This window comes from Lontra canadensis, unplaced genomic scaffold, assembly GCF_010015895.1.
Source record: "Lontra canadensis isolate GAN:19392208 unplaced genomic scaffold, GSC_riverotter_1.0 scaffold76, whole genome shotgun sequence".
Taxonomy (NCBI): Eukaryota; Metazoa; Chordata; class Mammalia; order Carnivora; family Mustelidae; genus Lontra; species Lontra canadensis.
The window spans coordinates 7,783,662-7,796,679 of NW_022631070.1; the positions used below are offsets into that span (position 1 = coordinate 7,783,662).

At 44.0% G+C, this 13,018-nt stretch overlaps 1 protein-coding gene across 2 annotated transcripts in view; it reads left to right on the forward strand.

Annotated features, from left to right (window-relative positions):
* PITRM1 (pitrilysin metallopeptidase 1) overlaps positions 1–13,018 on the forward strand; it is a 40,007-nt gene that overhangs the window by 10,999 nt on the left and 15,990 nt on the right. For both annotated transcript variants that reach the window (XM_032881673.1, XM_032881674.1), the window contains 6 exons: positions 3,443–3,569; positions 3,845–3,933; positions 4,704–4,832; positions 5,435–5,548; positions 5,779–5,875; positions 6,810–6,944. In XM_032881673.1, the coding sequence (XP_032737564.1) occupies positions 3,443–3,569; positions 3,845–3,933; positions 4,704–4,832; positions 5,435–5,548; positions 5,779–5,875; positions 6,810–6,944 (691 nt within the window). The remainder of the gene's footprint in view (positions 1–3,442; positions 3,570–3,844; positions 3,934–4,703; positions 4,833–5,434; positions 5,549–5,778; positions 5,876–6,809; positions 6,945–13,018) is intronic.

The window sequence follows — 13,018 nt, forward strand, 5'->3', positions numbered from 1 at the left end:
CTGGTTTGGGGTTTTCCTCGTTATTTTTCTAGCTCCTTTTAGGTGTAAGATTAGGTTATTTGAGATTTTTCTTGCTTCTTGAAGTAGGCCTGTATTGCAGTAAAATTCCCTCTTAAAAACAATTTTGCTGAGGGCTTTGTGGCTCAGTTGGTTGAGTGACTGCCTTCAGCTCAGGTCACGATCCCGGACTCCCGGGATTGAGTCCTGCATCAGGCTCTCAGCTCCAAGGGGAGTCTGCTTCTCTCTCTGACCTTCTCCCCTCTCATGCTGTCTCTCTTTCAAATAAATAAATAAGATCTTTAAAAACAAAAACACTTTTGCTGAATCCCAGAGATTTTGGACTGTTGTGTTTTCATTTTTGTTTGTTTCCATGTATTTTTAAATTTCCTCTTTGATTTCTTGGTTGACCCATTCATTGTGTAGTAGCATGTTACTTAACCTCCATTTATTTGTGGTCTTTCCAGATTTTTTTCTTAGAGTTGATTTCTGATTTCATAGTGTTGTGGTCAGAAAAGATGCCTGGTATGACTGATCTTTTTGAATTTGTGGAGACTCATTTTGTGGCCTAATATGTAATCTCTTCTGGAGAATATTCTATGGGCACTTAATAAGAATGTGTATTCTGTTTTAGGGTGGAATGTTCTGGATCTATGTGTTAAGTCCATTTGATCCAGTGTGTCATTCAACACCATTGTTTCGTTATTGATTACCTGTTTAGGTGATCTGTCCAATGATGTAAATGGGGTGTTAAAATCCCCTATTATTGTTGTATTTTTGGTTAGTTCCCTTATATTATGAACTGTTTTGTGTATTTGGGCGCTCCTATGTTGAGTGCATAAGTATTTGTAATTACATCTTCCTGTTGGCTCGTTCCCTTTGTGATTACGTAGTGTCCTTTGTTTCCTGTTGCAGTCTTTGTTTTAAAGTTTATTTCATCCAGTGTAAATATTGCTACCCCAGCTTTCTTTTCACTTCTGTTTGCATGAGAATTGTTTTCCATCCCTTCCCTTTCAGTCTGCAGTCCTTTTTAGGTCTGAGGATGGATAGGTCTTGTGTTTTTAGTCAGTCACCCTGTGTGTTTTGATTGGAGCATTTAGTCCATTTATATTCAAAGTAGTTATTGATAGGTATGTACTTAGTGCTATTTTGTTACTTGCTTTATGGTTATTTTTCTGGTTTTTCTCTCTTTCCCCTACTCTCTTCTCTCACCATAAGTTGTTTTTTTAGTGCCATGCTTAAATTCTCTTCTGTCTTTTTTTTTCATATCTGTTACTGGGTTTTGATGTGTGCTTACCGTTCGGTTTGCATAGAACGTCTTCTGTGCATGGCAGTCTCTTTTAGTTGACGGTTGCTTGTTTGCCCCCATTCGTGACTCCCCGCCACCCGTGTTCTAGGTTATGGTGTCATACTTTACATTCTTTTATGTTGAGAGACCCATGGTTAATTTTTACAGACACACTTACTGCTTTGTGTTTCCTACCTTTTTCCCTCTTACTAATGGTCTTCTCTTTCCATTCAGAGTCCCCATGAACATTTCTTGTAGGGCTTATTGAGTGGTCATGAGCTTCTCTAACTTTCGTTTGTCTGAGAAGCTCTTCATCTCTCCTATTCTGAGTGACGGCCTTGCTGGATACAGTGTTCTTGGCTGTAAATTTTTTCCATTCGGCTCTTTGCTATGTCATGTGACCCCCTTCGGGGCCTACAGTGTTTCTGTTGAAAAACCCACTAATAGCCTCATTGGGTTTCCCTTTTACCTACCTTTCTTTTGCTGCTTTTATAATTCTCTTTATCACTGTTTTTTGCCATTTTAGTTACTCTGTCTTGATGTGGACCTCACTGGGTTGGCTGCTTGTGGGGGGTCAGACTCTCTGCCTCCTGAATCTGGATGTCTGTCAGCTTGCTTGCATTAAGGAAGTTTTCAACTATCATTTCTTCACATAAATTTTCTGCTTTCTTTTCTCTCTTTCCTTCTGGAATCCCAATAATGCAAGTGTTCCTGTGCAAGTGTTGGCATTTTGCGTAGGTCTTCTGCTCTTTTCCCGAGTCCAGCGAGTATCTTTATGGCCATCACTTTAAATTCTCTGTCAGGCATGTGACTTATCTCTGTTGTGCTTAGGTCTCTTGTGGTTTTGTCCCGTTCTTTCATTTGGACCTTATTTCTCTGTCCCCTCATTGTGGCTCACTCTCAGCATCTGTTTCTGTGCATCAGGAAAGTCTGCCGTGTCCCCTGCTCTTGACTGTAGGGGTCAGTGTTTACAAGGTGGCGCTGGTGCGAGAGGAGAAGCAAGGCCACTGGGGAGACCGAGTCGGGTGGGGCGGCCTGCAAAGTGCACGTGCACAAGGTTTTAACAAGGTGTGTGCATGTCACCCGCTGGAGGTGACCAGCCGCCACCACCAGCGGGACCGAGGCCCTACAGGATGTGTGTTTGGGAGACACGGTGTTGGCCAGGAGTGCCCTGGTCCTCTGTGGGAGGGGACCCGCTGCACTGGGCTAAGGCAGGCCTGGGTGCAGGGGGTGGGACACGTAAGCAAGTTGGGAGGTGGTGAGAGCTGGTGCCTGGCTGGTTCCCGCAGGTGGCTGTCTATGCTGAGGAGCAGGGCTGGGAAACAGTGTCATTTGGCTCCTTTGTTCCTGGAGGAGTCTCCCATCATCTCTGTCCCTGTTGGAAACTCTGAGATAGGAACCCACTCTCCCTCCTGTGTGCCCCTGCCTTTTTCAGACTGCTGCTTCTGTGGCGTATGTCCCTGGGGTGGTTGCTGTGCTGTCTCTTTCAGGGAAGAAACTCCATTTCCTGTCACCCTCCAGGTTCTCCCGGAACAGAGCCTGCTGATCTTTATTTTATTTTTTAAAGATTTTTATTCATTCAGGAGAGACAGAGACAGAGGGAGGTAGAGGCAGAGGGAGAAGCCTGATGCAGGACTCGATCCCAGGACCCTGGGATTAGGATCTGAGCTGAAGGCAAAGGCTTAACCGAATGAGCCACCCAGGTGCCTGCACCTGCTGATTTCTAAAGTTCGAGGTTTAAATCCCACTGGTTGTAAGAACTCATGAAATTTGGCCTCTCTGGTTTTCAAAGCCAATGTTACGGGGATTTTTGTTCCTGTGTGGGCTCCCTGGGGTGACCCGCTGCTTCTCTCCCCCTACCCACGGGTCCCTTCCTCCAGCAGACAGTCCCGTGGTGCAGTTAGCCCCCTCAGCTGCTCTGACCTTCCCACCCTCTCCAGGGCAGTCTCTTGTGTACATTTAGTTGTGGAGTTTGTTCTGCCGGAGTTTGGGTTTTTGGGTTATTTACCCTGATGAAGCTGTTACCTGATTGTATGTGCAGGAGGAGGTGCGTTTAGTTTCCTGCTCTGCACATCTTCCATTCGTACAGAAAGCCGTCCGCGCTGATTTCTCATCTTTTAAACTAAGGTCGACTAACACCTTCTCTGAATGTTTCAGGTTCTTCACTTATGGCAATTTTCCATTAGAGCAGCATCTGAAACAAATTCACGAAGAAGCACTGAGTAAATTTGAGAAAATTGAGCCAAATACTGCGGTGCCAGCTCAGAAGCCTTGGGATAAGCCAGTGAGTTCCCCATCTGGAGAATAAGCAGTGTTTTTACTTAGTAAATCCACTGACGCGAGGAGTCGAACTGTGTATTAGTGATAAGATTTTCAGATGTGGCCTCTGACTTGAATGTAAAAGCTTCTTACCCCAAGGAATGGTTACTTATTTGATAAGAAAATTTAGCGGAAAGCATCTCTTAGACCACTTTGTACCTATGTGGGTAACTCACTCTAGTGTAAACCCAGTCGTTCGTACTGTGCACTGACTTAATAAAGTATCATGTCGTTGTACAGAGGGAATTCCATATCACATGTGGCCCGGACTCCCTGGCTGCGGGTTCCTCTGGACACACCACCGTCGGGGTCAGCTTCCTCTTACCAGAGTAAGTGTCCGTTGTGAAGGGGGGGGGGGAAGTGTCTTTGCTGGGTTGGAGGCGAATTCTCCACACTGAACGGCTCGATGGTTAGGGTTTAGGAGTTGAGCAGCTGTTGGATGGCAGGGAAGGTGTTAACATCTGGGATGGTTTGGGGGTAATTGCCTTTAGTAGCTACCCAGGAAAAAAAGTAACTTCTTACCATGTTTTAAAGCTTATTTCTGTGGAGAAAATGGGACAGCTGGTGATACTTATGGGCGTGGGATGCCCCTAAGCACGAGAAGAGCACAGTGAACATGGGCTTCAAAACTGCGCGCGACCGCGGAGCTCTGTCGTCAGCTGTGCACGCCTGCGGGCGCGTGGGCGGGTGGGCGTCCGTGGCCAGTGGGCGGCAGACTTGGCTGCCTCAGTGGCCCTGCGGCTCGAACGACTTCCCCATCTGCTCGCTGCTCTTGTCTGTGTGTGCACAGTGCCCTGTGATCGGCATGACCCAGGTCAGAGTGCTTGGCACGCTGTGACGGGATGACATTCGGCAAGCTGCCAAGTCAGCTTGACGTACGAGAGCTTTGCAAACCAAAATCAAAACAAACAAAAAAAACAGTTTACTCTTTTTTCCACATACCTTAAAACAAAGGTTGAAATACAAGCATTTGTAGAACATCTGTTTCTTTGGAAATAAATGTGTCGATTTGGTAGTGATTTTAATGATTTTGAAAACACAAGGGCCAATAGTTTCCCTTTTTCTCCTCCCCCTCCCCCAATCTTGGTTTTAAATGAAGCATCACTGATACATTTGAAGCCTTCACGTTAAACCTTCTGTCCTCACTCTTGATCAGTGGACCCAACTCCCCCTTCTACAAAGCATTAATTGAATCTGGACTTGGCACAGACTTTTCTCCTGATGTTGGGTAAGTTTCATTAGCCTAACAGATCAGTGGTGTTTGCACTTGGGGCCAGTTTGGACATTGACAGTATATGGACACACCTGGGGAGGGTTATTGGCCTCTGCTAGGTGGGGTTAGGGATGGAGAATGCTGGAGATCCCACAGTCGCAGGATAGGTCCCCTGCTACCCCGGCACAGAACTGTGCATGAGAACGCTCGTCCGGTAAAGCTGTTTCTCATCCCTTGGGGAGCACATTTGGGGAAAGAAAAAAAAAGGTAGCTTGTCCAGCATCTGAGAACGGCATACAGCTGCCTGCTTTAAAAGCCAGGTTGTTACATATTTCAAATCTTAAGATTTTGTAACACTTAGCAGTTTTGTTTCTAGATTTAATTTTGCCGTCACTCTGAAGTTTAAACTGCACTGATTTTTAGAAACGTGAGAAGGACAGAACGTAATTGTGCTCAGTTATGTTTGAGAACTCGGCTTCTGTGGCTTTCTCTTGGAAGACTTGGGAGGTTGGAGTGTCCATAGCTTTGTTCTCTACAGTATTGGGTCTCTGAGTGAAGCATGTGGTGATGATGGAAGTTGCTGGAATTCTGCCGTGTGACCCATTTGTGTATTGTAGATACAATGGCTACACGCGGGAGGCCTACTTCAGCGTGGGCCTGCAGGGGATCGCAGAGCAGGACACCCAGGCCGTCCGGGACATCATCGACAGGACGATCGAGGAAGTCATTGAGTGCGTGTGGCTTGCGCTGTGCAATCCTGACACTGTCCTGACACTGTCCTCGCATTGTCCTTGCACTGTCCTGACGCTGTCCAGTGAGGGCGCCCACCTCCCCGTGTCTGGCTGTCTCTTTACCTCATAAAACACAGTTGGTTCGCTTAGAGCTATTTAAAGATTATCTCTGCTGCCTTGTTGCACGGGGACTGGTTTCCTTTTTAACATCTGTGTACTCTGTTCTTTAGGAAAGGGTTTGAAGAGGACCGCATTGAGGCTCTCCTTCATAAAATTGAAATACAGATGAAGCATCAGTCTGTCAGCTTCGGACTCAGCCTGACGTCTGTATGTAATTTCTCTTCTGCCTTCTTCCGTTTGTCCTTTGCTTTTACTGCTGTGATCGTTGGGTACTTGCCAGCACTGTAAACACAGGTGGGCGTTCATAGTGCCTTTCGTTTGAACCTTGAAATTTGTGCTGTTTTGGGTCTGATACAAATTTACTTTTAATTTAGTTTTATAATACATCGTGCCTTTTTACCAGCGCAGTTGGCTTTCTGATATCCTTTTTTTTTTTTTTTTTTTTTTTAAAGATTCACTTATTTTAGAGAGTATATGCAGGGAGGATGGATAGTTGGAGAGAGAGAATCCGAAACAGGCTCTGCAGGTGTGGAGTCTGACACGGGACTCCATCTCATGAACCTGAGATCATGACCCGAGTCGAAGCCAGGAGTCGGACGCTCAACCAACTGAGACCCTAGGCCCCCCGATATCTTGTGTTTTTCTATGGGACACATTCCTGCGGAGTATGCTTGAGTAGAGATCTGTAACTGTACATATGTTGGTAGTTATATTTGCTAAAAAAATTTTTTTTAATAATTTTTCTTTTTAAAGATTTTATGTATTGATTTTAGAGCGAGAGAGACAGAGATAGCAAGAGAGAGCACAAGCAGGGAGGAGAGGGAGAAGCAGGCTCCCCGCCGAGCAGGGAGCCCGATGGATATAGGACTCAGTCCCAGGACCCTGAGATCACGACCTGAGCCTCAGGCAGACGCTTCATGGACTGAACCAGCGAGGCGTCCCTCCTCAAAATGATTTGAAAACCTGTGCTTCACTTTGTCAGAGAAAAAACAGACTTAAAATTTCCTAACCAAAATATGATTTAATTTTTGTTACAGTCGTCATGGTATTTTTAAATACAGAAACGGAGATCTTAATACAATGTTAGGTTTGAGGTCGAGGTGCTGGTGTAATGTGCGCGGCGTGGCGTTCTCGCTTGCAGTACATCGCCTCCTGCTGGAACCATGACGGGGACCCCGTGGAGCTCCTGCAGCTGGGGGGTCAGGTGGCTCGGCTCCGGCAGTGCCTCAAGGAGAACCCACACTTCCTGCAAGAAAAAGTAAAACAGTACTTTAAGGTAAGGAGATGGGAGAATTTATATGAATAAGTGACATGTTTCTTAATGATTGATTAATGTACTAACAAATTTAGCTCATTCTGATGCAGTTTGGCTTTTTATGTGAATATGTGAGTTGTCTTTTATATTTGAAGGTATCGTGTGTGTTTATTAACAGAGACATCTGTAGGCATTTTTGTTCTGTTTTGTTGAAAGAAAGATTATACTGTCCACCCCTCAGTTTTTGGGAAGTTTTCGACAAGAATTGTTCACTTGTTAAATGATTGGTAGAACTCACGCATGAAGAAATACATTCCTGGGATTTCTTCACTGGGAGCGTTTCACTTTCCTTTTCCGTGGCTGGTTCAGTGTCTCCCCAAGTCCCTGATCTCTTCGGAGTTTTCTGCGTCTTGCCTCGGTGTTGGTGGCCGCCGCCTGATGAGGGTGGTGGCTGCTGAAACCACGGCGGCTGCCGCAGTTCCTTAAAATAAGACACTGGTGAATTTTGCGCAGCGACTGACTCTGCCTTTCACAAAGGAGTTCTCGGTAGCAGGTGCTGTTCGATAACACTCCACCCACCGCGGGACTTCTCTCGGAACTGGAGTCCGTCCTCTCAGACCCGGTCCCTGCTTTACCAACCGAGTTCATGTGATATTCTAAAGATTTTTATTTATCTTAAAGAGAGAGCGAGAGCATGTGAGAGAGCAGGAGGGAGGGGCCGAGGAGAATGAGAGAGAGAATCCCAAGCAGACTGTGCTGAGCACAGAGCCCCAACATGGGGCTTGATCCCACAACCCGGAGACTACAACCCGATTAGTAGATCTTCAGTAAGATTGTGCTGTTTGTTTGTTTGTTTTATTTGAAAGAGAGAGCACAAGCAGGGGGAAGGGCAGAGGGAGAGGGAGAAGCAGGCTCTCCGCTGAGCAGGGAGCCCAATACAGGGTTTGATCCCAGGACCCTGAGACCATGACCTAAGCGGAGGGTAGATGCTTAACTGACTGAGCCACCCAAGCACCCCTGTTTTTAATTTTTGAGGAACCTCCACACTGTTTTCCAGAGTGGCTGCACCAGTTTTCACTCCCACCAGCAGCGTCGGAGGGTTTCCCTTTCTCCACATCCTCGCCACACATGTTCTTTCCTGTGTAGTTGGTGTTAGCCGTGCCGGCAGGTGCGGTGGCATCTCACGGTGGCTGTGATCTGCATCTCCCTGATGCTGAATGATGCTGGGCATCTCCTGTGTGTTGGCCATGAGATGTCTTCGCCAGTACCGTATTTATGCCAGTACCGTACTGTTTTATTACGGCGGCTTGGAGTCGTGACGCCTCCTGTACTGTTTCTCAAGACCGCTTTGGTAATAGGGTCTTCTGTGGCTCCACACACATTGTAGTGTTGTTTGTTCTGCTGCTCTGAAAAATGCCTTTGGTATTGTGACAGGGATTGTATTTAAGCGGATTGCTTTGAGTAGTATAGACATGTTAACAATATTTATTCTTCCAATCCATGACCAAGGAATGTGTTTCCATTTTTTGCATCATCTTGAAATTTTTAATCGGTGTTTATACTTTTCAGAGTATAGGTCTTTCATCTCTTAAGTTTATTCCTAGATGGTTTACTGTTTTTGCTACATTTGTAAGTGGGATCGTTTTCTTCATTTCAGTTTCTGTGGCTTCACTATAAACATGTAGGAATACGCAGATTTCTTGACGTTGATTTTGTATCCTGCGACTTGGCTGGATTCATTTGTCAGCTCTGGTTGTTTCTGGGCGGTCTTCAGGGTTGTCTGTACATGGTACCGTGTCGTCTGCAGATAGAATTTTACTTCTTCCTTACCTCTTTGGATGCCTTTTATTTCTTTCCGTTGTCTAATGGCTAGGACTTCCCCTACTGGGTTGAATAAAAGCAGTGAGAGCCAACATCTCTGTCTTACTTCTGACCTTAGGGGAAAAGCTCTGGATTTTTCACCATTGAGTGTGATGATGTTGGCTGTAGGTGTTTCGTGTAAGCCTGTGTCATGTTGAGGTATGTTCCCTCCTGCTCTGCTCTGCAGAGGGGATTATCATGAATGGATGTTGTGCTTTGTCGAGTGCCTTTTTTTACATCTATCGTAATGATCATGTGGTTTTTATCCTTTTTTTTAAAGATTTATTTTTTATTATTATATATATATATATATATGTATTTTTTTTTTAACTGATGTGACATATCATGTTGATAGTTTTGCAAATATGAACCACCCTTACTTAGGAATAATCTTGGGAATAAATTCCACTTGACTGTACTGTGTGATATTTTTAATGTGTTGTTTGATTTGGTTTGCTAATAATTTGAGATTTTGTGCATCTGAATTCATCAGAGATATTGGTCTACAGTTCTCTTTTGTTGTGGTGTCTTTATCTGATTTTGGTATCAGGGTGATATTGGCTTTATAGAATGAATTTGGAAGTTTTCATTTCTCGTCTCTTTGTTGAAATAGTTTGAAAAGAACAGGTATTTACCGTTCCTTTAATGTTTGGTAGAATTGGCCCATGAGGCGATCTGGTCTTGGACTTTTGCTTTTTGGGACATTTTTGATTACCGATTCCATTGCATTGCTGGTAATTGGCCTGTTACAATTTTCTGTTTCCTTCCTGCTTTAGTTCTGGGAGGTTATGTGCTTCTGGGAATGCATCCATTTCTTCTAAGTTGTTGGCATGTAGGTATGCATAATATCCTGTGACATTTGTTGGTATTTTTGTGGTGATGTTTGTTATTTCTCCTCTCTCATGAGTGATTTTGTTTATTTGGGTCCTCTTTCTTTATTTTATTTTTTTCCCCCAATGAGCCTGCCTAGAGGTTTAATCGATTTTGCTGATCTTTTCAAAGAACTAGCTTCTGGTTTCATTGACCTTTTTTAGTTTCTGTAGCATTTATTTCTGGCCTAATCTTTATTATCTCCTTTCTTCTGCTGATTTTGGGTTTTGTTCTTTTCCTAGCTCCTTTAGGTGTAAGGTTGGGTTGTTTATTTGTGATTTTTCTTACTTGAGGTAGGCCGGTATTGCTAGAAACTTCCCTTTCAAAATTGCTTTCATTGTCTCCCAAGGATTTTGGACCATCATGTTTTCATTTTCATTTGTTTCCCTGCATCTTTTTATTCTTTCCTTTCCTGGTTGACCTGTTTATTATGGAGTTGCAGGTTACTGAACCTCCATGTGTTTGTGCTCCTTCTGGATTTTTTTCTTGTGATTGATTTCTAGTTTCTTAGTATTATGATCAGAAAAGATGCATGTCACAGGCTTTTTCTGCATCTCTCGAATTAATCATATGATTTTTATTCTTTCTTTTATTGATGTGATGTAGCACTTTGATTGCTTTGCAAATACTGAGCCACCCTTGCATTCCTGGAGTCAATCCCACTTGATTGTGGTGTATGCTTTTTGGTTTTGTTCAGTTTTTGTTTTGTTTTGCTTTGGTTTTTTAGCTTGTTGAGGCTTCTTTTATGCCCTAATATGTGATCTATTCTGGAGAATCTTTCTTGTGCCCTTGAAAAGAGTATGTGTGCTGCTGTTTTAGGATGGACTGTCTGAATATGTTAAATCTGTCTAATCCAGTGAGTCATTCAAAGCCACTATTTCCTTGTTGATTTCCTGTTTCGATGATCTGTTCACAGACGAATGCAGGATATTAACAGCGCCTACTGTCTGCTGTCAGTTCCTTTGTATTATTAACTGTGTTACGGATTTGGGTGCTCCCACATTGGGTGTGTGAATACTTACAACGCTATGACTCCTTGTTGGATTGTCCCCTTTATTATGATTTTTGCCCTTCTTTGCCTCTTGTTACAATCTTTGTTTTAAAATGTTTAATGTAAGTATCGCTTACCTTGGCTTTGTTTTCACTCAGTTTGCATCATTGTTTCTCCATCCTTCACTTTGAATTTACAGGGATCTTTAAGTCTGAAGAGGAGTGTGGGTGGGTCTGGTTTCTTTATCCATTTTGTCACCCTGTGTGTTTTGATTGGAGCATTTAGTCCATTTATATTTAAACTAATTATTGGCAGGTATGTATGTACTGCCATTTTGTTTCTTATTTAGTGGTGGTTTAGATTTTCTCTTCTCCTTTCTTCTTGCTCTCACAGTTTGTTGGCTTTCTTTAGTGATACAGTTGGATTCCTTTCTCTTCATTTTTTGCATATCTATTCCTGGTTTTTGGATTGTGGTTACCATTAGGCTTATGTATGACATCTGTACATAGCAGTCTCTGTTCAGTTGCTGGCTGCTTGAATTTGAACACATTCTTTACCTCTGTCTCCCTCACATTTTAAGTATGTGTTGTCCTATTGTACATCCTTTGATTTTATGAATCCCTTGACTGATTTTTGCAGAAATACTTATTCTTACTGCTTCTGTGTTTTTTACTTTTCATAATCTTATTTACAGTGTTTCCTTTCCATTCAGGTTCCCTTTAGTATTTCCTGTAGGGCTAGTTTAGTGGTCATGAACTCTTATGTTCGAGAAACTCTTTAGGTCTCCAACTGTTCTGAATGAGCGCTTTGCTGGGTAGTGTATTCTTGGCTGCATGTTTTTCCCTTTCAGCACTTTGAATATGTCATGCCACTTCCTTTGGGCCTGTTCCTGCTAAAAAAAATTCCCTGATAGCCTTAAGGGGCGTTCCCTTATATGTAATGTCCCTTTTCTCTTGCTGCTTTTGAGATTTTTTTCTTTATCAGTAGTGCCATCTTAATTACTGTTTGTATTGGTGCGGACCTCCTCAGGCTGAACTTGTGGGGTGATCTCTGTGCCTCCTGGATCTGTCATCTGTTTGGTTTTTTCTCCCAGATTAGGGAAGTTTTCAGCTATTAGTTCTTCAGATAAATATTCTGTCCCCTTTTCTCTCTCTCCTTTTGGGACCCCTATAATGTGCATGTTATTCTGCTTGATTAGAGTCACTGAGTTCACTAAGACTTCTCAGTTTGCAATTTTTTCCTCTCATGTGCTCAGCTTGGTTACTTTCCATGGCTCTGTCTTCCAGAGACATCTAGCCTATTTATTCCCTCAGTGGTATTTTTTATTTTATTTATTGTGTTCTTCATCTCTGGTTCTTTTTTTATCTCTCTGTTAAGGGTCTCACTGAGGTCCTCCACTCTTCTCTAGTCCAGTGAGTATTTTTATGATTATTATTTTAAATTCTCAATCAGGCATACTACTTAAATCATTTCACTTTAAGTCTCTTGCCGTGGTTTGGTCCTTCCGTTTGGGACACTCCTCCATCTCTCCATTTTGTCAGCTCTCTGTGTTTCTTTGTGTTAAGAGAGTCAGCTATTTCTCTTGCTCTTAACAGTAGTGGCCTTACGAAGAAGAGGTCCTGTTGTGCTCTGCAGTGCAGTGTCCCCTGTTCCCCAGGGCCTGGAGCTTCAGGGAATGTCCTGCTATGTGTGTTGTGTGTGCCTTGTTGTTGAGTCCTGGCCTCTTTTTTCCTTTCCAGTTTTCTCATGAGGCTCTCTTTGCCTCTTGTGGGCAGTGTCGTTTCCCATCTGAGGTAGGGCACGTTTTAACAAGGTGTCCAGTGCTCTGCTTGTGAAATGAGCCTTGCCCCCACTGCCACCAGAACTGAGTCCTCCTCAAAACACATGGGTCGGAGATCCGGTATTGGCAGGATTTGTGCCAGCCTTTGCGGGGAGGAAGCCCACAGCTCCAGGACTAAGGCGAGTGCTACCGGGAAGGACAGATCCACTGAAGTATGGTGAAGGTGAGGCTCGGTGCCAGTTGATTGAGGAGTGTCCATGTGGTCCTGGTTCCCACAGATGGCCATTGTTTATGGAGGGGGTGGGAGCGGAAAGTGGTGCCTACTAGCTCCCTTGTTCCTGCAGGAAACTCTCCTTGATCCGTGTCTGTCTCTCTGTCACGCTCTGAGATGAGCAAATCACTGTCCCTCCTGTCTGCCCCTGGCGGTTCTCAGACTGCTGGTTCCATGCTAGATCTGCACAGCTGTTTGATGTGCTGTCTCTTTAAGGGTGGGATTCTGCTTCCGAACACCCTCTGGTACTGATGTTTTAGATTCCAGGCTCTGTTTCCTACTTGGTGTAAGAACTCGCGACATTCAGCCCCTCTCATTTCCAG